Below are 24,817 nucleotides of genomic sequence, written 5' to 3' on the forward strand. Positions count from 1 at the left end.
GGTTTGTAGTTGCAGACAATTCATGTGTTTAGAGTTCTACAATCATGGTCATGTAAATAAATTAATGAGGACAAGGAATATAGTTAGATTTCACTGTTCTTATTTATATATTCAGAATTGTCTTTTCAACCAAAATTGTTCCTAGTATTAGCCTTGTTAACCATCAATATCTACTATAATAATATAAATACCCTATTAATGGATAAAAAAACAGGACTGCAGCAAAAGTTCAAGTATTAATGCTTATTATACAATATATTTCACTTTCTGCAACACTCACCCCTTTTCTGAACCCAACCTTCTTTCACAATTGTAACATCGCTCATGATGGCTCCACACTGAGCCCGTGACTCAGAGAAACTGTATTTTGCAGTATCAGTGTTTCACGTCTCTTCTGGCTTTTTAGTAACTTAAATGATCCTGAAAGAACAAGCAAAACACAAAATTAATTCTTGATGTGTCCTATTGCTTGACATCTAAACATCACTTTAGATTTATCACCAGTTTCAAAAACAACACACTTCTTTAGAAGTTCTTCAAAATGTCAAGAAAACAACTATATAAATATAGTAAGGGTGTACAACGGTGTGCTGAGCCTTGCTGACCAAGCAAAGTTTCTGCTAAGAAGGCAAAATTTAGGGCACAATCCTAACCAGGTCTACTCAAAAGTAAGTCCTATTTTGTTCAATGGGGTTTACTCTCAGGAATGTGTGGTTAGGACTGCAGCCTTAAGGCCCAAACCTATCCAATTTTCCAGCACCAGTGCAGCTGCAATACAGCCCCAAGGTAAGGGAACAAATGTTCCCATACCTCAAGGAGGCCTCTGTGACTGCTGCCCCACCACAAGATGCAGTGCATGCCCCATTGGCACAGTTGCACCAGCATTGGAAAATTGGATAGCATTGGGCCCTCAGTTGATTATTCTTATATTTTTTCACTAAAAATGTTCTCATTCGTTAAAAAAGTACCCACAATTAACTACAGAACAGATTTTTCTCAAAACAATTTTTAGGAAGTAGTAGTACCGTAGTGCTGGACTTTAAACTCTGTTATATGCGTTTTATAACCATCTAGCTGATGTTAAGGCCCAACAACTGAATGGCGTACAGGTTCCCAATGGTACCAGCCCTGATCAAAAGTGGTTCAACGCCCATGCAACCTGGGCGAGAGCATTCAACTGATGATCCAATAATCCAATGCAACCGCTCACCAGCATGGTGGCTTTCAGCAGTTGTTTGAAAGCGTGGGATGGGTGACCCCCCTCCCTTCATTTGTTGGGAGTAACAAATACATAGCGAAACAATGCTAGGTTCCAAAGATTCATGGGTGCCCCAGTGAGGGGGAACAGAGCTGGATTTGCACCAACTGGAAGTGGCGGCCAGGCATTAATCGGGGTGCTCCCAATGGGAACTACTGAATTTGTGGGGAAAAGGTCTGGCCCTGGCCACCTCCAGGATGGATTGGAAGATGCTCCCTAAGGGTATTATGGGGCCCCCATTGGTATGTGCACACTCTAGACAGTTCAAGATTGGCAATTATCAAGCTTGGAAGGTCAGGTGGGAAAGAAGTATTTTCCACAGTGTTGAATATGCTTGGGCCTCCCGCCAGAGAGTGGCATAGCCACAATGATGTACAGTATAAGGTTAATATCTTTCAACAGGCTATGGAGGCCGCGCTCAACACCAAAGCCCTCGCCCTGGAAGCCATAAGAGCCAAAATAACCAACATGAGGACAGCCATTTTACAGAATTAGCTCACCCTAGACATGCTAACCTCGGCCAGCGGAAAAGTGTAAGCCTTGATCCAACAAGAATGGTGCCTGTACGTTCCCAACGAACAGAGTGTGGTGAACCATAGTGCAGAGGACCTGTACAGGCAAAGTTCCAAGATTTGCCACTTAGAAGATGATTCAATCCTTGCATGGCTTCAAGGCACCGGGGGATGGTGGAAGCAAATCTTATTCTTTGCTGCCACCGCATGTTGCAGCCTAGCATTTGTCGATATGCGCTTTTATTGCTGTTGCTGCTGTGTGTGTGTGTGTGTGTGTGTGTGTGTGTGTGTGTGTTCCTGCTGTGTGAAGGATGTTGATGTATATGTGTGGCTATTCACAAGCCCCTGTGGGGATAACCAGTGCCCAGAGGTCAAAAGGCAGAGCCAAGATCTGGTCCCTCTGGGTAAGAAGATATTGTGATGTGGAGCAGATAGGCCCTTTGGCCTCATTGGAAGCCTGGCCCCTTTTTCTGTGCCTAAGTTCTGGGGGTGGGGTGTAATGGCCAAGGCCAGAACCTGCCCTTTCAGCAAGAACTTGGATACAACCCAATATAAAAAAAAATTGCCCATCTTCCACCATTCTGATCAAGCTGCTTCTGCAGTGATCATTACTGGAGAAGGTATATCTTTCCCAGCCAGCTATGAGCTTTGACAACAGCTGGGAGTGTTCCTCCACTGGTGGATGACTGATGTGTCTTGGCCAATTCGCATCCCACACCCCCAGTATTACTTCCCTACGCTAATCCACCACTGGCATGACACTCTATCTTCTCTGCACCCCCGCACCATTTCATGGAGTTTGTAAGTCTCATTTTATTTTGTCTATTACGTGCGCACTTAATGCCTGTTTACTCTGCGTACTGGGAATAAAAAGATCTCTGCACTTGACTTGGGCTTGGTGTACTCCTTTCTCCCAATCTTTAAAAGAACTGCATGGGCTGTGGGTTGGTCCAAATCAGGGGGTTTTGACTTACACTTCTGTAGGGCTCCCGACGTCTTAGAAAAGTTAAAAAATAGCAACTGGAAACAACTTCCAGTTTTTATTGTGGAACAGGAAGTGGCTTCCTCGTTATTTTTTAACTTTTCTAAGGTTTGGGGAGCCTTGCAGAGGTGTATGCTGTTAAAAAAATTAAAGTTGTGCCCTACTCTGTCTCCGGCAGTGGCATGATCTTGGGGATCATGTCACTGACTTCTCTCCACCCCCACAAAGACTCAGTGTTTCCCAAACATGCAGCACTTTCCTTGATGACTTGATGACTTTCCTACATGCAGCAGACGCAACCAAAAAAAAGAGACCTCATCAGTTCAACTTCCAGAAATTCGATTCATGACTAATAACTTGGAATGAAGAGCAAGAACTTGTTCTAAAACAATGGTTCTCAAACTCTTTAGCACCTGGACCCACTCTGTAGAATGATAATCTGTCAGGACTCACTGAAAGTGATGTCATTAACCTGGAAGCAGTGGCATCACTAGGGTTCGCATCACCCGGTGTGGGAGACAGCGTGTCACCCCCATGCAGTGGGTGGGGCAACACTCCAGGTGGTGGGCGTGGTGCTCTATCATCGCCCTGCCCCCACTGCTTTTTGGTTTTATCTTTTGATAGAATAAAGATATTTCAATGCAGTTTGTTTCATCGCATTCTGCATGAAATTACACATTGATTGATATAGAACATGATGGTATTATTTTTGCAAACTGTGATTTTAGTGATTTTGGTCACTAGTGGTGTCACCTCCCCCCAGGGTGTCAACTTACTAACACCTTATTGGAGCAGTTCTCAAACTTTTAGCACTGGGATCCACTTTTTAGAATGACAATCCGTTCAGGACCCATCATATAGCAAATTAAAATAATTATAAATAAATTAAAGTAAAATGAATAAATAAGGGAGAGCCAGCCCTGTTACACCAAGTGAATTTTCTCTGTAGCCTGCCTGCATTAACAGCCCCCCCCCCCCCCGAAAAAGAATCAGTAAGATTTTCACCCCTACCCAGTACCCAGTTCAATTTAAGTTCTTATATTTCAAGCATATCACTATCAGGACCCACCTGGCTTTGCAAGTCTGAGAGCCCAATCTTATGCCTGTCTACTCAGAAGTAAGTCCCATTATAGCCAGTGCGGCTTACTCCCAGGAAAGTATGGATAGGATTGCAGCCTAAAACAGAAAAAAATTTCACCTTACCCTGTCAAGACTCTGTTTCACTCTTTTGGGGAGGGGGCTGCCTTCTGGAGCATTTGTTGAGCTCCAGTTGCATTAAATCAGGACCATTTTGGTGGCCTCACATTTCTCTTTGCCTGACCTGCCCAGGAGCCAAGGCACGTTTGCTTACTTGTGAGTAAACGCGACCATGTGGCTTAGTTTCACTTTCCATAGGGCTTGATACATTTGCCAGCTTGGAGGGAGGGACCTCCTTTTTTGGGGGGTCTACATTCATTGGATCAGGACCACTCTGGTGTTAGATTCCTCTCAGCCTGCCCTTTCGGAGAGACTAAGGCACGTTTGCCTACTCATGAGTAAACGCGTGATACAGCTTGGTTTCACTTTCCATTGGGCTCCATGCATTTTTTGTTTTCTGGTTTTTTACCAATAACTTTTGATAGAAAGGAGATATTCACCTCTCGTTTTTTGCATTGCATTCTGCTGGAAATTCCACATCCAACAGTATTTAACATGATGGTGTTACTCCTAACCACCGCGATTTTAGCACGTCACCCTCCCAGGGTGCGTCACCCCCCTTGTGCATCGCCCGGTGAGGCACGTCCCCCTGCACCTCCCTAGCAACACCACTGCCTGGAAGTGATGTTGTGGTCAGAACTGACATCATCAAACAGAAAAATTTTACACAATTTGACAAAATCAATTTGACAAAATCAAATGAATTAAGTAATTAAGGCTGCAATCCTACCTATGCACACTTTCCTGAGTAAGCACCACTGAAGACAATGGGATTTACTTCTGAGTAGACAAGCACTGGATTGCACTATAAGTAAATTGAAAGTTACAATAAGTGTAGGTTTAAAAATTTATTTAAAATTAAGAATTACCTTCCTAACCCTTCCGAGCAGTTCCTTATGTTTAAAAAATTCCCCAAACATCCCAAATGCTGCAATCCTATCCACACTTTCCAGAAAATAAGTCCTATTAACTATCATTGTTAAATGCGTATACATCATAGCCTGTTAAAAGCATAAATTTGTAACATTTCTCCAAATGCAGTCACATACTATGGTAGCATCAAATCTAATATATTTAAAAAATACACTGAAATGAATGGGGACCCACATGAAATTGGCTCGTGACCCAAATAGTGGGTCCCAACCTACAGTTTGAGAGACACTGTTCTAAAAAATGTGGACTTTAATCTACAGTAAGAGTAAACCTAATCCTCACAGCTAGAATCCTGGAGACCCATCTGTGCAGCGAATATAATCCCACTAGATACTAGAGTTACTTATACCGTCAGCACAAAGAACACTCAGGGCCCAAACCTGTCCAACTTCCAGCACTGATATAGCCTTGCCAACAGGGTGTGTGCTGAAAACTGCAGTTGGGGGGTGGGGATAGTCACAGAGGCCTCCTCAAGGTAAGAGAACTTTTGTTCCCTTACCTTGGGGCTGCACTGCAGCTACACCAGCACTGGAAAGCACTAGGAGGATCCGGCCCTCAATAGTGTTGTAAAGCACTATGCCTAGAAGTGAGAAAGGTATAAAAGCACACAGCAGAAGCCACTAGCATCTCCAAGACAGCGTGTTTGCTACCAGGATTAATGGATCTCTGCAACGTCTTCACTTGTGCAGTGTGTCTGAAAGCAGAGAGATCTACATCTTGATTCCAAAAGTCCAGACAATTAAGTTGAACATCTATCAACTGAGAGAACATGTCAGAGCAAAGTGTTGTCAACTGAGCCAACCTTCCTTCTGCTTACCAATACCCTTAATGTGTACTTCCACTAAAAAAAGACAGTGGATCTCTGCTTAAAAAAAATTGTATTTTCATTTGCAGAATGAGAGAGTTGGTCACCCCTCCTTGTTGAAAGCTACTATCAAAACATAATTGCTCTGATCTAGACTATATACTGCCTGCACACTCAACTGCATGGAAAGCAACACAACACATACTAATTGCAGTTCCAGAAAACTGATGTGTACCTCTCTTTCAATAATCACTTGCCTTTTACAGGTGTCCCCCAGAATCAGCAGGGTATAGGTTCCTGCTGCTACCACAGATACCCAAAACTGTGGATAGCAGTAAACTCTACTCAAATCCCCCCCCCCAATCAAACTCATAGTTACTTCTCTTCATTTGGAAAAGGAAGATCTTTCAGGACAGGAAGCAGATAGAAAGAACTGAGACTCATAGCTGTTAGAGAACCACTACATGAGATGATAATGAGAACGTTAACAGGAAATGAAGAGTAAAGTACTTCCTGGTAGTGTTCTCACAATCACCTCCTACAATGTTCCTCTAGCAGCCACAAATATAGGTTCTCACTGTCTGCTTCCCATTCCAAAGCAAAACGAAGAAAGATCTTCCATTTGCAAAGGATTTGCAAACAAAGATAGGCGAGTCATCAGCATGATGGGAAAATGTGAGAATTGTGGATAAGTGAAATCATGGATATGGAACCTGCAGATACGGGAGGCACTTGTACTGTTTGAAACAATTTGGGAGCTCCCCATAGACTGACAACGGTTGTAATAATAAGTCTTTCAAGATCTGTCATTAGGTAGACAAGTCTGGCCTTGTTCTGGTCCTCTCACTAACTGAAGAATTCCATCATTTGTTCATAACTAGACTACGCAGACCTGGAAAGACTCTTGATCCTCATTGAATCACTAAATCCTCATGCATCACTGAATTAATAAGCTAAACCTAACTTCTTCCTTTTTTAAAAAAGGACTCTTATTCCAAATAAGAGTGCTGGTCCCATTAACTAGTTCCATTTGAATTTTGCTGCAATTTATCAAGAATCTGTGTTGTGTTGAAACATCTCCCATTCTGAGAACTGTTCTTTGAGCATCCTTCCAAAGAAAATGCTGAATGAGGAAATTGTCTAGATATAGATAAATACAACATTGGCTACTTCAATATTTCTGGACACCTGGCAAAAACCTATTAAATTTCCAGTCTCTTTTGTTTTTATTAAACTATTTTACTGCTGCTTTTATCTGGTTCTCTTTCTTACAATTTAAAAAAAAAGAAATGGCAGTACAACAATGTATGTTATTTTTCAATTTGCAAGCCACCCTGGAAATATTTTTACTAAATGGAGGCATATAAATTATTTAAATAAATTAAATGTAATTTGACAAAGCATCTTGGAACAGAGAATACAGTTATATTTAACATTTGTATAACATTTTCTGAGTTTGCAAAGTGTTTTGCATGCATATTTTTGATATAATGCTTACAAAAACAAAGAAAATAGTCATTACTATCTTCATATTGTAGCTGGAAAGCTAAGAGGCTGAGGGAGTAGTTTGCTTAAGGTTCATGACAGAAGAGTTCATGCAGTAGAGATTTAAATCAATGAAGTTCTGCTTCACAGCGGAATCTTTTAGCCACTATGCTATATCAACTGAGAATCTCCTCATCCACCAATTTCTGTGGAAATTTCTGTGTTACTGGCCCCATCAGTAAAAACCACTTTAAGACATCTGTCAGTGAGCCTGCATGAACTGCCCTGATCCTCACTGGTTGCTAAACCAGCCTTGCTATGTTCCCGTCTCTTAAGCACTGCTGAATGGACTGGTATGGCTGAAAGGTAAGTCTGTGAAAAGGAACAATTCCCAGAAGCTATGTGGTGGTGTATCCTTTGGAAAAAAAGGAAGTCTTTTGAGGAACTGAAGATAGAAATCACCTTTTTTTTCTGTCTCAGACATTTGAGCAATCAATTGGCCTTCAAATTACAGTACCTTTCTTCCTCTAAAGCAGCGGTTTTCAACTGCTGTGACGCAGCACACTGGCGTGCCATGAGGCTGCCTCAGGTGTGCTGGGGGGGCCAAGGAGTTAGGCAGCGGCGGCAGCGGCTGCCCGCATGGGAGAAGCAGCTGCTCAGAGCTGCGCGCGGCAGCAGGAAAAAAAGGAACAGCCTCGCAGGGGCTTGGACGCTCCTGTTGCCTGCCCCACGCGCTGATTCGGCAGGCAGCCAGGCAGCTAGAGAAGCCTGGAAGAGCGGGTGGGAACGTGGAGGGAGTGAGGGTGAGTGAGGAGGGAGTGAGAGCAAGCCTGAAGGTGGAAGCAGGTAGGAGCCAGAAGCAGCTGGCTGGAAGAAGATCCTGGAGAAACCCTTTTTTTTCCCAGCAATGCCCCAAAGTGACCCTGCCGGCATTACCTCACCTGGCAAGACTTTGGCAGGAGGAGTGCTGGGTCACAATCCTATTCACACTTACCTAGGAGTAAGTCCCATTGACTATAATGGGGCTTACTTCTGAATAGATGTACAGAGGCTTGGTCGCACTCTTTCTTGAACACATGAGCAGCCAAGTGATGCTCTTCTCTTCTCCCCCACCCCACCTCCTCCGCTCCTGCACACACATCCCCCATCATCACTGCAGTTAACCCCTCTGACTGCCCCTCTCCACCCCTCCCTCTTCCCCACCTTCCAAAGTACAAAACCAGTTGCCTCCCATTCTCTTTCTCTCTCCCCCCCCCCACCCCGGTGAATCCTGCACTTGTTTCAGCCACATGTTCTCACTGTCCCTCACCCCCCCCCCGTTTCTCCAGTATGCTCAGTCTCATCTCTCTTTGCCAGCACCTCCTGGCATCTCAGAGCATATCAGTTTGAACAGACCTGCTTCAAAACATTGTTCTTCCTTTCCAGAAACCACGTACACATCCCTCTCCAAGCTTCTGGGGAATTTCTTTCATTGTCATGTAATGAACTAAGGCTCCAATCCTAACCACACTTTTCCGAGAGTAAGCCCCGCTGAACAAAATAGGACTTACTTCTGAGTAGACCTGGTTAGGATTGTGCCCTCAGTATATTATGCTGCAATCCCAACCACACTTTCCTGAGAGTAAGACTCATTGAACAAAATAGGACTTACTTCTGAGTAGACCTGGTTAGGCTTGAGCCCTTAGTTATATTAATTAAATTAATTGTAACATAATAATGTAATTAAAAACTAGTAGTGTGCCTTGACAACTTTAGTGCCTCGTCAGTGTGCCATGAGCTGAAAAAGGTTGAAAATGGCTGCTCTAAAGCCATGTCAATGAGCTGGGTCTGCACTGGGATGTCAGGTCTAAGTCACAAATGTTTCTAAGTTGTCCCAACAGTAGCTATAGCTTTGCTTAAATGAGCCTCAAGGGATGCTGCCACAGAAAAAGCCTTGGCCAAAGAAGATGTGCACTTTTATAAACCCGAAACTCATCCACCGAAAAGGAGAGCAATCGCAAAATAAGATTCAGCTACTGAACACTCAGAGGGCATTAGCAAAAACATAGCAATGATGCACCTATTTGAGCAATATGAGTAAAAAAGCAATACAATTTATTTAGCTGAATGTTACTTGCAAGAGTACAGTTTGCCTGAGACAATGCATCAGTTGATGAATCTGTCCAGGGAATATTGAACCACAGCTTCTCTGCCTTAGTAAAAACATACAGTCTAAGAAGGGACTTGCTCATCTTGAGACACCTGGCGGTTACTCCCCAGTCTCTCTTCAGAAATTGTTCAACAGCAGAATCAAGGAATAATTATCTCTGGTTTGGATCCAGCAGGCACATATTTAGACGACTAAACTAGAAGAGAAGCTGGTCTGCCCAGTAACAGAAATTCCCGGAGTCTTTATAATCTTATCTATCATTCTCTCAAATACATCTTGAGGAAGAACATTGTTCTTGATGTTCCTATTCCAGTGGGTGATTGAACCAGACAACACTCCCTTCTCCAAAGAAAAATTTGAAGAAACTACTGTATCTCTGTTTTACTTTAGTAGTATAACACTCATAAAACTTCTTTGTGAAGCCTTGGCTTTGTTAAGGACTAATTTGACAAGAAGCAGAAGTGCATGCTCAAAACAAGATTCTGAGTCACTTCTCTTTCACCTATGAATCTTTCCTAGGAAATTCTTTACCCCAGTGGCAGGAGACTCCTTGAACGCTCAATTCCCAATATAATAAGGATCAATCAACTACTAAAATCCCCATTCTCTGTGTCAAAAGGGACTAAGTCATGCTTATGCTGGTTAGAACTCATATGAAAACTAGTATTTAGCGTTCAGGGCTGTGAAGTGGCCTATCTGTTAACTTTGGATTCTGGTATTTGAACCCACTCAGAAACACCAAAAGTAGACTTCATGCCTCATCTCTTGATTATTCTACATCATTTATACAGAGCTGATCCCTATGTCCATCTACATCCACATAAGGAAAAAGGTGACAAACCTGAGAAGAAACTACCCACTCAACAACTCACATCTCTTTCTCTGTTTCAGTAAGCAAAGGAGCTGGTTTGCTCCTTATGGAAGAAAGCAAGAACAGAATATCAGCTCTCATTTTTCCCTTTCATTTTTTGCTGCTCATTTCTGCTTATTGCCTATGAGGCAGAGAAGTGTTCGATGGATAGAGGAAAGAGAAGATCCTTAAGCGAGTCTCCCAAAATATATCTGGTGTGGACTTAGAGCCCAATCCTGAGCTTGGCACGCCGGCTCATCACTGGCGTGCACTGTTGCAAGCATACCATACGGCACGTTTGCGGACCCTACCACCAGGCGAGCTCTGGTGGTAGCCCAGTGCTGGCCAGCACTGGGCTACTGCTGGGCGGGCACCCAACCTCCGCAGCTTGGCGGTTGCGCAGAGGATGGGCGGAGGGGAGGGAGGAGGTGTGGTGGGGAGAGGGCGGGGGGAAGCGCGTTGGGGGAGGGAGGCGGTGGAGCAACGTTCCACTGGATCCAAAGCCTCCGTGTTGGCCTCACTGCCCAACACAAAGGCACTTGATTCACCGCCAACCTTCGAGTAGCCCCACTGCGGGTGAATCGAGTAGCTTACCCCTTCTCCTGAACTGCTGGCAGCAGCTGCCTTGGGCGCACAGGATGTGGCGGCAGCCATTTTCAGCACCACCGCAGCCACACACCCCGGGCAGCTCAAAATTGGGCTTTAACTCATGCTGCCCAGAGCAGAATATTATCAATCAAGGCACAACAACAAAGGTAACTACATACTTACATAGGTAACACTGTTCTCCACAAAATAGTAATAACAGCCATTTCTTCCACTCTTTCTGTCCAACTAACCACACAAGGCAATATGTTCAACAAGTGCTAAATCCCACATTGTACCAAATATTAAAGAAAAATGCCCCAGAACTATTTCAATGATCCAGCAGCATTCCATTTACCTAACCCTGTTTAGAACAGTTCTCCCCACCTGTTCAAAATTGAGCAGTTTAATGTAAAAATATATTAGAGATAAAAAAAAATGGAATGGAACACTATGAAATTTCTCAAAAAAAAACCTGGAGATCATCAAGAACCTCAGAAAACATGCAAGCCAAACAGCTATTTTCCAGAATGATTATGTTTGCCATTTTGTGTACAAAAACATTATATGAACATACATCCAAATTTCTTTTTATATCTGTATTTAATTGTTTATGAACTAGTATATTGAAAACTCCAAAAAAAGACATTCTCTGAGACAAAGTGACAAAACATTCAATATTTCTCTTGTGCCAGCTCAACTTTTGTGAAAATCAAAATGATGGGAATTTGTTATCTCTCAAAATTTGTATAATATTGTATTATTTTCATAACTATTAACTTTGCAGTCACTTTTGGATTTATTCAATAAAGGCTTGCAACAGCGGCTTGTCAAAGTCAATGGAAATACTAAAACATATATATTACTGTATTAATGATAGTGAAGTAGATTCTTTCCTAAAGCATCACTTTCTTTCAAGATCAGTGGACACAAGTAACTTCATACAAGCAAATAACAAGCACAACAGCAATTCTCCAGGAAACCTGTATCAAGTTCCAGGTTGACATCAATTCTCAGCTCCAGAAACACCATAATCAAGAACTGGATTAAAGAAGAAGAGATCTTTCCAGAGAAAAAACAGAAATCTCTACTAGGTAAATTCTTGAAAATACCTTTTCTTCTAGATATCTAAGCATAGCACAGATAACAATTAAGGTATCTTTACTATTCAGTTTATTATGCTCTGTTGTGCTTATATGCACAAGTGTAAGCAGACTAAATTCTGTGAGAATTTCTCAGGACTATGTACCTTGTATCTGCCACATTTTGATTCTTCTCACAAACACAAATAAAGTCCCCCCACTCTCTTATCAAGTTACATTAACACAAGTAAATTCACAGTATTGCTCTCTGACATAGACTGAAGAATCCTAGAATAGGAATAAAGAAACTCTATGCTGAAACACGAACTAGAAATGTGTCAAGAGAGAGATATGAGCTTCTCTGTACAGAAGATCCCAACACTCATTTTTATCCAAAATCTAAGTTAAGAGTATGTTAGAGCTTGCTCAGCTGAAATCACTCCATACAACCATCAACTTAAGCTTACTTTTGAGTAGACAAGCAAAGGCTTGCACTGTTGATCATTTAACAGAGCTGTCATTCAAGTTTTATTTATTTATTCATTCATTCATTCGATTTGTATTCCGCCTTTCTCCCCAAAGGGCAACCAAGGCAGCTAACATTAACATTATCAAGTCACAAAAACATCTCGCAAATCTTACTTAACTGAAATGGAGTTTACCATATATTTGTGTGCATGTGTGTCCACACATTCATGCAGGTGTGACTTCTCAGCTGAACTACTATAATACACTTTACATAGCACTGCTCATGAAATGCTCGAAAACTTCAGTTGGTGCTAAATGCAGCAGCCACACTGTTAACTCAGGCTGCTTGGTGAGGTCACATCACCCTAATTCAGGAGTGTCAAACATAAGGCCTGTAGACAGGATGTGGTTCATGGAAGCTCTTTATCTGACCACATGATAGTTGGGCTCTTCCAACCACTACCACCAGCTGCTCTCAGAGGTTGAGCTGTGAAGTGACACATTGGTACAAGCAGCACTGCTGAAATGGAAGTGCTGAGATGGCCCAATTTTCATGCAGGTCACCCTTTCAACAGTACTGAGGTGTCACTGCTAAAGGGGCAGACTGCATGATAATTTGGCTCTCCTAGTGCCACCCTTTCAGCAGTGCTGCTTCTGCAAAGGTGTTACTTTGCAGAGCATCTCTCAGCTACTAAGCTGTGAAGTGACACCTTGGCAAAGCAGTGCTGCTAAAAGGGTGGCTCGCGTGATAATTGGGTTCTCCCATATCTTGAGAATATGATCAAGATTGCATATTTTCTCTTCTGTCACTGAAAAGCCCTGATTGCAGTTCATGAGTTCCTACATGAGGAAAAAAAGTGCTTATTTCTGGTCATTACCTATTTAATGGCATCACTTCCTGCTTAATGATATCACTTCCTGCCCTCAACAGCCACCATGAATGCTATTCAACCTACTGAATAAAACTGAATAAAACTGAATAAAACAAGTGTGACACCCCTGCCCGAATTCTTCATGAATTGCATTGACTACCAATTTTGTGCCCACACTCAATTCAAGTTGCTGGTTTTAACCCATAAAGGGCTAAATGGTTTAGAACCCAGATATCAGGCAGTGAACCCTTCTGCATGTTGTAGAGCAGTGTACTAGGAGTACTAGAGCAGTGTACTCCAGGTACTAGGAGATAGTGTCCCAATTCTGCTCAGGTTCTTAGCAATTGTGCTATTATATCACACACAACAGGAACATGTCACACATGTCCTGACACACTGGAAAGAGTATTGGATCCCCTTCCTCCTTCCAGCAGTGCTCAGCAGCAGAAGCAGAAATTCTTATAGCAAAGTGTTGCATATAAGAATACATATAGCAAAGTGTAGCAAAGTGTTGCAAACCTTATAGCAAAGTGTTGCATAAGCTGCTACTGTTTACATCAGGGGTGCTCAAAGTTTTTGGCAGGAGGGCCACAACATCTCGTTGACACTGTGTCAGGGACCAGGGAAAAAAAAGAATTAATTTACATTTCAAATTTGAATAAATTTACATAAATGAATATATTAGAGACGGAAAATGAATGAATGAATTCAATCCAGTTTATTATTCCATTCACACTAATGGGGGGGGGAGATCTTCATGCCAGATTATGATTCCATTCACCAAAATAAGGGGGGGGAGGAGATCTTCATGCCAGTTTATGATCCCATTCACCAAAATAAGGGTGGGAGATAATAGAGTAATAGAGGCCCAGTAATAGAGGCCCAGTGGAAGTGTATACCTCAAAGGAAGAAGGGCTTGACTAAGTCCAGGAGGGTGCCCGCATGGCTAACCAGCCAAGTTAGAGAGGCCGCAAAGGGCATGGAAGCTTCCTTCTGTAAATGGAAGTCTTGCCCTAATGAGGAGAATAAAAAGGAACATAAACTATGGCAAAAGAAATGTAAGGTGATATGGGAGGCCAAGAGAGACTATGAGGAACACATGGCCAGCAGCATTAAGGGGAACAATAAAAGTTTCTTCAAATATGTTAGAAGCAGGAAACCCACCAGAGAAGCGGTTGGCCCTCTGGATGGTGAGGGAGAGAAAGGGGAAATAAAAGGAGATGGCAGAGAAATTGAATGAGTTCTTTGTATCTGTCTTCATGGCAGAAGACCTCTGGCAGATACCGCTGCCCGAACTGCCCCTCCTGACCAAGGAATTAAGTCAGATAGATGTGAAAAGAGAAGATATTTCAGACCTCATTGATAAATTAAAGATCAATAAGTCACTGGGCCCTGATGGCATCCACCCTAGAGTTATGAAGGAATTGAAGAATGAAGTTGCTGATCTCTTGACTAAAATATGCAACTTGTCCCTCAAAACGGCCACGGTGCCAGAGGATTGGAGGATAGCAAATGTCATGCCGATCTTTAAAAAGGGAAAGAGGGGGGACCCAGGAAACTATAGGCCGGTCAGCCTAACATCTATACCGGGTAAGATGGTGGAATGCCTCTTTAAAGATAGAATCTCAAAACACATAGATGAACAAGCCTTGCTGAGGGAGAATCAGCATGGCTTCTGTAAGGGTAAGTCTTGCCTCACAAACCTTTTAGAATTCTTTGAAAAAGTCAACAGGCATGTGGATGCGGGAGAACCCGTGGACATTATATATCTGGACTTTCAGAAAGCATTCGACACGGTCCCTCAACAAAGGCTACTGAAAAAACTCCACAGTCAGGGAATTAGAGGACAGGTCCTCTCATGGACTGAGACCTGGTTGGAGGCCAGGAAGCAGAGAGTGGGTGTCAATGGGCAATTTTCACAATGGAGAGAGGTGAAAAGCGGTGTGCCCCAAGGATCTGTCCTGGGACCTGTGCTTTTCAACCTCTTCATAAATGACCTGGAGACAGGGTTGAGCAGTGAGGTGGCTAAGTTTGCAGACGACACCAAACTTTTCCAAGTGGTGAAGACCAGAAGTGATTGTGAGGAGCTTCAGAAGGATCTCTCCAAACTGGCAGAATGGGCAACAAAACGGCAGATGCGCTTCAATGTCAGTAAGTGTAAAGTCATGCACATTGGGGCAAAAAATTAAAACTTCACATATAGGCTAATGGGTTCTGAGCTGTCTGTGACAGATCAGGAGAGAGATCTTGGGGTGGTGGTGGACAGGTCGATGAAAGTGTCGACCCAATGTGCGGTGGCAGTGAAGAAGGCCAATTCTATGCTTGGGATCATTAGGAAAGGTATTGAGAGGTATAGGTATTGGCAACCTTCAGTCTCGAAAGACTATGGTATCGCGCTCTGAAAGGTGGTTCTGGCACAGCGTCTAGTGTGGCTGAAAAGGCCAATCCGGGAGTGACAATCCCTTCCACACCGGGAGCAAGTGCAGTCTGTCCCTGGTCTGTCTCCCTGGCTATGGGCCTTCCTTCTTTGCCTCTTAGCCTCAGACTGTTGGCAAAGTGTCTCTTCAAACTGGGAAAGGCCATGCTGCACAGCCTGCCTCCAAGCGGGCCGCTCAGAGGCCAGGGTTTCCCACTTGTTGAGGTCCATCCCTAAGGCCTTCAGATCCCTCTTGCAGATGTCCTTGTATCGCAGCTGTGGTCTACCTGTAGGGCGCTTTCCTTGCACGAGTTCTCCACAGAGGAGATCCTTTGGGATCCGGCCATCATCCATTCTCACGACATGACCAAGCCAACGCAGGCGTCTCTGTTTCAGCAGTGAATACATGCTAGGGATTCCAGCACGTTCCAGGACTGTGTTGTTTGGAACTTTGTCCTGCCAGGTGATGCCGAGGATGCGTCGGAGGCAGCGCATGTGGAAAGCGCTCAGTTTCCTCTCCTGTTGTGAGCGAAGAGTCCATGACTCGCTGCAGTACAGAAGTGTACTCAGGACGCAAGCTCTGTAGACCTGGATCTTGGTATGTTCCGTCAGCTTCTTGTTGGACCAGACTCTCTTTGTGAGTCTGGAAAACGTGGTAGCTGCTTTACCGATGCGCTTGTTTAGCTCGGTATCGAGAGAATGAGTGTCGGAGATCGTTGAGCCAAGGTACACAAAGTCATGGACAACCTCCAGTTCATGCTCAGAGATTGTAATGCAGGGAGGTGAGTCCACATCCTGAACCATGACCTGTGTTTTCTTCAGGCTGATTGTCAGTCCAAAATCTTGGCAGGCCTTGCTAAAACGATCCATGAGCTGCTGGAGATCTTTGGCAGAGTGGGTAGTGACAGCTGCATCGTCGGCAAAGAGGAAGTCACGCAGACATTTCAGCTGGACTTTGGATTTTGCTCTCAGTCTGGAGAGGTTGAAGAGCTTTCCGTCTGATCTGGTCCGGAGATAGATGCCTTCTGTTGCAGTTCCAAAGGCCTGCTTCAGCAGGACAGCGAAGAAAATTCCAAACAAGGTTGGTGCAAGAACACAGCCCTGCTTCACTCCGCTTCGGATGTCAAAAGGGTCTGATGTGGAGCCATCAAAGACAACAGTGCCCTTCATGTCCTTGTGGAAAGATCTGATGATGCTGAGGAGCCTGGGTGGACATCCAATCTTGGGGAGAATCTTGAAGAGGCCGTCTCTGCTGACCAGGTCGAAAGCCTTTGTGAGATCTATGAAGGCTATAAAGAGTGGCTGTCGTTGTTCCCTGCATTTCTCCTGCAGTTGTCTAAGGGAGAATACCATATCAGTGGTGGACCTGTTGGCTCGGAATCCACACTGCGATTCTGGATAGACGCTCTCTGCAAGTACCTGGAGCCTCTTTAGTACAACTCGGGCAAACAGCTTTCCTACAACGCTAAGGAGAGAGATGCCGCGGTAGTTGTTGCAGTCACCCCTGTCACCTTTGTTCTTGTACAGCGTGATGATGTTTGCATCCCTCATGTCTTGAGGTACTTCACCTTCTCTCCAGCAGAGACAGAGGATTTCATGCAGCTCAGTGACGATGATCTCTTTGCAGCATTTTAGGACTTCAGCAGGGATGCTGTCTTTTCCAGGTGCCTTGCCAAAGGCAAGGGAGTCCAGGGCCACGTGAAGTTCTTCTAGGGTTGGTTCACTGTCAAGCTCTTCCAGCACAGGCAGGCACTCAATGTTGTTCAGTGCTTCTTCGGTATTGAGAACAAAACAGCTAATATTATAATGTCGTTGTACAAATCGATGGTAAGGCCACACCTGAAGTATTGTGTCCAGTTCTGGTCGCTGCATCTCAAAAAAGACATAGTGGAAATGGAAAAGGTGCAAAAGAGAGCGACTAAGATGATTACGGGGCTGGGGCATCTTCCTTATGAGGAAAGGCTACGGTGTTTGGGCCTCTTCAGCCTAGAAAAGAGAGGCCTCAGGGGGGGGCATTTTTGAGACATACAAAATTATGCAGGGGATGGACAGAGTGGATAGAGAGATGCTCTTTACACTCTCACATAACACCAGAACCAGGGGACATCCACTCAAATTGAGTGTTGGGAGGGTTAGGACAGACAAAAGAAAATGTTTATTTACTCAGCGTGTGGTTGGTCTGTGGAACTCTTTGCCACAGGATGTGGTGACAGCATCTGGCCTGGATGCCTTTAAAAGGGTATTGGACATGTTTCTGGAGGAAAGATCCATTATGGGTTACAAGCCATGATGCATATGTGCAACCTCCTGATTTTAGAAATGGGCTATGTCAGAATGCCAATGCAAGGGAGGGCACCAGGATGCAGGTATCTTGTTATCTGGTGTACTCCCTGGGGCATTTGGTAGAGCCGCTGTGAGATACAGGAAGCTGGACTAGATGGGCCTATGGCCTGATCCAGTGGGGCTGTTCTTATGTTCTTATAAGATCTTCATGCCAGTTTATGATTCCATTCACCCTAATTGGGGGGGGGGGGGAGATCTTCATGCCAGTTTATGATTCCATTCACCAAAATAAGGGGGGGGGAGATCTTCATGCCAGTTTATGATCCCATTCACCCTAATAAGGGGGGGGGTAGATCTTTATACCAGTTTATGATCCCATTCACCCTAATAAGGGGGGGGGGAGATCTTCATGCCAGTTTATGATCCCATTCACACACACAAAAATAGAGGGGGGATCTTGCACACTTTCACACACATATACCCACCTGCTCGCCTGCCCCCTCACCCTTCCTCCTTCCCTCCCTCTTGGGCTTGGTCTGTATGTGCTCCTGCCTGGCAGCCCACTCGCCCGCTTGGTTGTCTGCCTGTTTCTGCCTGCCCACCTAACCGCCCTTCCTCGCTAGCTAGGGCGGCATGTGCTGCTGCCAACCAGCCCTCCCTCCCTCAGAGACATGTGCTGCAGACTGAGCTGAGCTCCCCTCCCTCCCTCCGGATCTCTCTCTCTCTCTCTCCCCTGCACTCCCCTGGCTCAGGTTGCAGGAGGGGAGGGGAGCCCAGCCAAGCGGAGCCCAGCCCATGGGCAAGGCAGGGAGAGACCTCCCCCCCCAGGGGATCTCTCTCTCTCCTGCCCTCCCCTGGCTCAGGTTGCAGGAGGGGAGGGGAGGGGAGCCAAGTCCAGTTGATCGTAGCCCAGTCCAGCCCAGCCCAGCCCAACCCATGGGCAAGGCAGAAAACCCATGGGCAAGCCAGCAAGCACGCAGGGTCTTTTAAAGTGGCAAGTAACGCAAGACCTGCAAGTCTCACATTACCTTCCCACTATAAAAGGACCTGCTGTCTTTCCTTCGCTGCCACTGTGCTCAGAGGCAGCGAGGGAAAGCAAGGTGCGGAGCTTGCACGCCGGGCCAGCGCAGGCTGGGGTGAGGGCCAAGTGCCCATTGGAGATGAGGGGACCCCCTGGGGTATTTGACAATTGACAAAGCACACCATGCTGCCAGTGGAGGCTAACATCTTCCATTGGCCCTATTAATAAATGACCGTCTCCGAAATTCCAGTGGCACACCTGTGGACCACTTGTGGCACACCAGTGTGCCACGGCACAGCGGTTGAAAATGGCTGCAGTACAGTGCTAATCCTAAATTACGCTTACAAGAAAGTAAATCACAATGAGCTTTGTAAAAGTTGTTCTTAGTAAGCACACTCACGATCAGGCTGTAAAACTTTTGGAAGCATTAAGTTTATTATCATTATCACTTGCTTAGGATTTATCTTTATAAAAAAATTCTGATTACATGAAACTCACTTTGAAGTAAACCTTAACACATTCAATAAAGCTTGTGCTCAAGTAAATAAACACAGAATCCAGCTGATAGTTATAGAGTCCTAGAATGTTCATCAGGATGATAAAATATGTTTTAAAAACATGGTCAAGTCTTTAAAAATCTAATAGGTTTTCATATACTGTCAGCACAATCCTATGCATATCTACTCAGAAGTCCTATTGAATTCAATGGGATTACTCTCACATAAATTTGGATAGAACTGTAGCCAGTACTTATTTATTACTAAATGTACATCCTGTCTTTCTTCCATGGTGGAACTCAAGGGGTCACCAGGTGGTCTCCTATGCAAGTAAGAGTGGGTCCCAGTATCTGCAGGGCTTCTGTTCCACTTCCCCACCCCCTGATAAGGAAACTGCAGATATGGGGAAATGCTATATGAATAGCACCCTCCATAGCCCCCAGCACCCATTACAAGTACCTTTGTTTTACTGTAGTAGCACTTGCAGCGTAGGTGCTTCTTGCCTAACATTTTTGCTTTACTGAAGAACCAAATTTCAGGCAACCAGCCTGCATGCTACAGAGAGACAAATTGGCATGCAGCGGGGCGCAGGGGTCTTCCTGGATCTTCATATCCTCAGATAAGGGAGCCTGCCTGTACTGACCAGCCTTGCTCCACTTCAGTAAGTTGGCAGCATCATGTGTCTCAGGACAAACCTTGGGATATGACAAAAACAGGGTGACCAGATACAATGGAGAGCAGAGTGTCTGTATCATTAACCAAAGTACAGAAGAGGAAATTTTGGCAGGTGCAGCTCAACATGGAAGGGTTTAAAAACCCTGGACAAAAACAATAGCATTTAAAAAAAAACAAACGCTTACATTCCTTTTATGCAAAATGTAAGACAACAACAGTTTCTATGTGAGAATGATATTCTTCTAACTATTAAAAATTATCTAAACTGTGTTTGTATTTTCCTGCTTAAAATTTATCTAGACTCGTAACCCACAACAAGAAGTTCCTTCCATTTCTAATAGCACAATCCTGAGTATATTTTCTCAAAAGTAAATTGTTTGGAAAGCAACAGAATATTTTAAAGCTATAATCCAATGGATACCTACTTGGAAATAAATTTATTTGAACAATGGTACTTCTAAGTAAACATGGCTAGGAAAGGGCCATTATTATATAAAACTATTTCTTTTTGAGGATATGCTTAATCCCCTGCACACTTATTTGACAGTATGTCCCACTGACTTCAGTTTCCCTTCCTTCCATGTAAAATATTGATGTATATGTTTCACTGCAAACTCCATCCAGAAAAAAATTAAATAATTATCTGTGTAATGTTTGATAACAAATAGCAAAACTTTACAACAATAGTTTTCAATTCAATTTGTAAAGCAAGAATTAAAAAGAAAAACACAGATCTCTAATCATAGAAAATTTATAGTAGCTGGTGGTTTCACTTAACACAGTTCACACATTCTCGCCTATCACACAAATGACTTATCTGTTCTCTGTTTGCAGCCCTCCTGTCACTGTTTCCTGTCTCTCTTTGTCTCATGTGCTGTACACTCCCTGTTAGCATCGTGTTGATTGCAACCCTCCAACCCACTCCCTGTCAGCATTTGCCTTGTGTGTTATTAACAGGAAGCAGGTTGGAGGGCTGCAAGCAAAACAACACCAACAGGAAGCAGACAGCACAAGAAACACAGTAAACAGTGATAGGAGGGCTGCAGAAACAGATAAGTTATTTGCGCAATGGGGGAGAATTAGTGAACTTGTTAGTACTGCACCCCAGAATGCCTTGCAGTGACATGCTAAATATAGAGTTTACTGCTATTCGCGATTTTGGGTATCCAGTAGCAAAGGGAACATATCCCACGCAGACATGGTGGGACTACTGTACAAGAATAATAGAGAGCTGTGTGTTGGTCCATAGAAAAAACTCAAAACCTACACTTTTGTGACAAACTTTGTTTGATCTCACAAAGGTATTAATAGACTGTGGTCACTGGAATTCAAAGAGTTTACTAACCAAATATACACACACAGAACTTCTGAAATAGTAGAGATCATTCAGTGTATTCTTCCTCTGAACTACCATGTTTGTCTCATCCAATCAAAGCACACATACATTAAAATTAGAAGTCCAATCCAATTAAAGATATTGGGGTCAACTTAAAACTCTCCACTGGAAAACAAACAGAACTACAAACAGAATCTCCTTAATGAGCATACTGAAAGAAGTCAAAGCAGTTTTCTTTGGACAGTTAATTTCATTTTCCTAATGGGTTCTATAGATTGCGTTATGCAAATAAGAATACACTTTCTTTAAGAAAAATCTGGCAAAACAATAAGAGATTGTGGGAAATATTTCATTAAAATATACACGTAACTATATATTATCACTTCCCTTCTGCTGCAAATAATTTTTATAAAAGATATTCCAGCTAGAATATACACAGTCCCACTATCAAACTTTCATAAATATACTCACAGAAGAGATTTTTAGGCTCCTTAAAGTATGCTAGCAAATAATTTGTCAACTTCTACAAGAAATATGTTTATGAACTCAATTCAGCCCCAGACTTTCTCCAAAACTCCTGTGTGCATAATTTATACAAATTTAATTTGGCAATTCATTAAACATATTAATTGACCCAATGTTCAAAACATTTATCTACTTCATAATTATATGTCCTGATTTTAAAGATGACTGGAGTCCAATAATCAAATAACATCTTTGCTTAAAACATAAGCAAAACAACCACCAAAAAAACCCAGTGTTTTGTTTTATTTAAACATTCCTCATATGCCATGCTAGACCTCCTTGTATGGATTTATAAACTCCTGTAATTAAACTTTCTTGGGAAGATACCAAATTGTTTAAAGAGCCTGTGAAAAGAGTTGAGAATGCCTCTGTATCTACACACCCATAATCCCACACTGTTAATCTTTTTCCCCTGCATATTGTGGTGTTTCAGGATTTGTTTACAAATGACTGAGTGAATCCACAAAAGGTGAATCCCACAGGTTACCAAATCAGGACCTTTCATCAGAATATACAGTACTATTCAACCTCTTCCGTACAAGTGGCGTGGGAGAGAAGGCACAACATCCGACACTCACAAATGCACATCAACTGATGTATGCGCAAGGCAGCCATCATAATGGCTGTTCCAGCAAGACTGATGCGCAGGAAGAGGCTGGTTTGTTTACTTGCAGCCACAGCTGCCAGCAACAGCATCGCTGGAGCAATGCACTCCCATGAAGCGAACAGACGATCCTTTCCCATTTCTATTCTTAGCACACAGGCTCGTTGGAGCCAGAGGATGAAGCAGTGATGACTTATTAACGAAGGCTTCACCTCTCATTCATGACAAGCCTTTAACAGCCCAATCCTATTCACGCTTTCATGGGAGTAGGTGCCATTGACTCTAATGGGACTTACTTCTGAGTAGACATGCCTGGGAAAAGGGAGACCTTGGTGAGTGTGCTCAGCTCCTCCACCCTGCCCACCCCCCCTCGCGCCTGATGCAAAGGCGCGACGCCCCACAGAAAGAGCTGCGTGTGTCTGTGAGCGAGCCTGGATGCTGTGCCTCGGGGCCAAGCACACATCACTCCTCAGCCCCCCCACCCCCACCGCGTGGTCTTCGGCGTTACATAACCTCTGCCTGTGCAGAAGGCTGGCAGGGCCCGCCACACACAACACACACGTGTGTATACACCACACAAACACACACACACACATGTCAGGCTGCCTGTGATGACTGAGGGGGAGGAGCTGAGCGAGCGATGCAGCACTGGGGGACGCCCAGGCCAGGCAGGTCCCTCGAAGGGGGGCCCGAGGGGAGCGCCAGGGCTTGCGGCCGCCTCGCCCCCCTGCGCAGGTCTGAGGCATCCCCGGCCCCCCTTACCTCACGTGCCCCGAGAACGGCCAGCGCCCTGCCAGCATCCCCCCCGCCCATCCTCCCCGCGCGCCTCGCTCGAGCGCCTTACCTGCTGAAAAGGCGAGGGAGGGCGGTTGGCGGCGGCGGCGGCGGCGTCTCCGGGCAGGGGGGCCCCGCGCCCTCCTCCCTCGTCCCCCCCGCCGGGCTGGGTCCCTCACGGCCGCCCAGCGACGGCGCGCAAGCCCCGGGCAGGCCCGGCGAGCGGCGACCTTAGGAGACGCCGGAGGGCGGCGGCTACATGGACAGCGGCACTCCGCTATTCAGGGAGGCGCCCGCGCGGGCAGCTCGGCCGCAGCATCCACGCAGGCAGGCAGGGCGGCGGCTCCTCCCGGCTCAGGGTCCCCGGAGCCGCCCGGGCCCAGCGCTCGGCTCGGCTCGGCTCTGGCCGCCGCCGCCGCCTCAGCCAGGCTCGTTATTGACTTTCAGGAAAACTCCCGACGTCACTGGCTCCCCCCGCGTGTCTCCCCCTCCGAGGCGGCGGTGGCGGCGGCTGCAGCAGCGGCGGCGGCGGCAGCGGCATCCCCCAGTTCTCGCGAGAAGCGCGCGGTGGAGCGGGGGGCTGCCAGACAGAGCGGGAGGGGGAAGGCGGGGGAGCCAGACAGAGCGCGAGCGGGGGGAGGGAGGCAGGCTGACCAAGCGACAGGGAGCTCGAGGGAAACTGAGGTGAAAGGCGCGGCCAGGAATCCCCGCGCAGGCAGGGCCGCAAGCGAAGGAGGGGAGAAGCCACCCGCAGAAGGGTCACTGCTGCTGAGAGAGATGATGTCAGGGAGAGGAGGGAGTGCCCATCACAGCCCAGTCGTGCGCAAGTCTACTCAGAAGTAAGTCCCACTAGAGTCCATGGGGCTTGCTCCCAGGAAGGTGTGGGCAGGACTGGGCTGTAAGCAAGCACGCACACAAGAAGAGCCCTGCTGGATCAGGCCAAGACCATCCAGGCCAGCCTCCTGCAGCTCCCAGTGGCCCACCAGAGACCTCAGGGAGCACCCAGCACAACAAGAGACCTGCATCCTGGTGCCCTCCCCTGCACTGGCACTCTGAGGTGGCCCACTTCCAAAGTCAGGAGGTTGCACAAACACGGGCTGCAACCAGGATGGACTTTTCCTCCAGAAAACTGTCCATCCCCTTTTAAAGGCACCCAGCCCAGATGCCATCGCATCCTGTGGCAAGGAGTTCCACAGACCACTCACACGCTGGGTAAAGAAATGCTTTCTTTTGTCTGGCCTAACTGTCCCATCACTCAATTCTAGTGGACTTGACAAGGGAAGAATTCATTACAAAGCTGTAGCTAAAACCAAGGTGGAAGTGAGCTGCCATGGGGTATGGGGCAAAATACCTATTATTGTCCGCCCCCCTTTCTCCTAGCAAACTCATTCCCAGTGGCGTATCATGGAGGGGGACCACAGGGGCCGTTGTCCTGGGCTAATATAGGCTAATGGGTTCAGAGCTGTCTGTGACAGCTCAGGAGAGAGATCCTGGGTGCTGGTGGACCG

At 45.3% G+C, this 24,817-nt stretch overlaps 1 protein-coding gene across 2 annotated transcripts in view; it reads right to left on the reverse strand.

Moving 5' to 3' along the window:
- Positions 1–23,828, reverse strand: part of AKT3 (AKT serine/threonine kinase 3) — a 200,806-nt gene extending 176,978 nt beyond the window's left edge. For both annotated transcript variants that reach the window (XM_066617500.1, XM_066617492.1), the window contains exons 1-2: positions 23,380–23,828; positions 281–420 (exon numbers count right to left, since the gene is read on the reverse strand). In XM_066617500.1, the coding sequence (XP_066473597.1) occupies positions 281–326 (46 nt within the window). In that variant the 5' untranslated portion in view covers positions 327–420; positions 23,380–23,828. The remainder of the gene's footprint in view (positions 1–280; positions 421–23,379) is intronic.
- Between the last annotated feature and the right edge of the window lie 989 nt (positions 23,829–24,817).

The sequence above is a fragment of the Tiliqua scincoides genome, chromosome 1, assembly GCF_035046505.1.
Source record: "Tiliqua scincoides isolate rTilSci1 chromosome 1, rTilSci1.hap2, whole genome shotgun sequence".
Lineage (NCBI taxonomy): Eukaryota > Metazoa > Chordata > Lepidosauria > Squamata > Scincidae > Tiliqua > Tiliqua scincoides.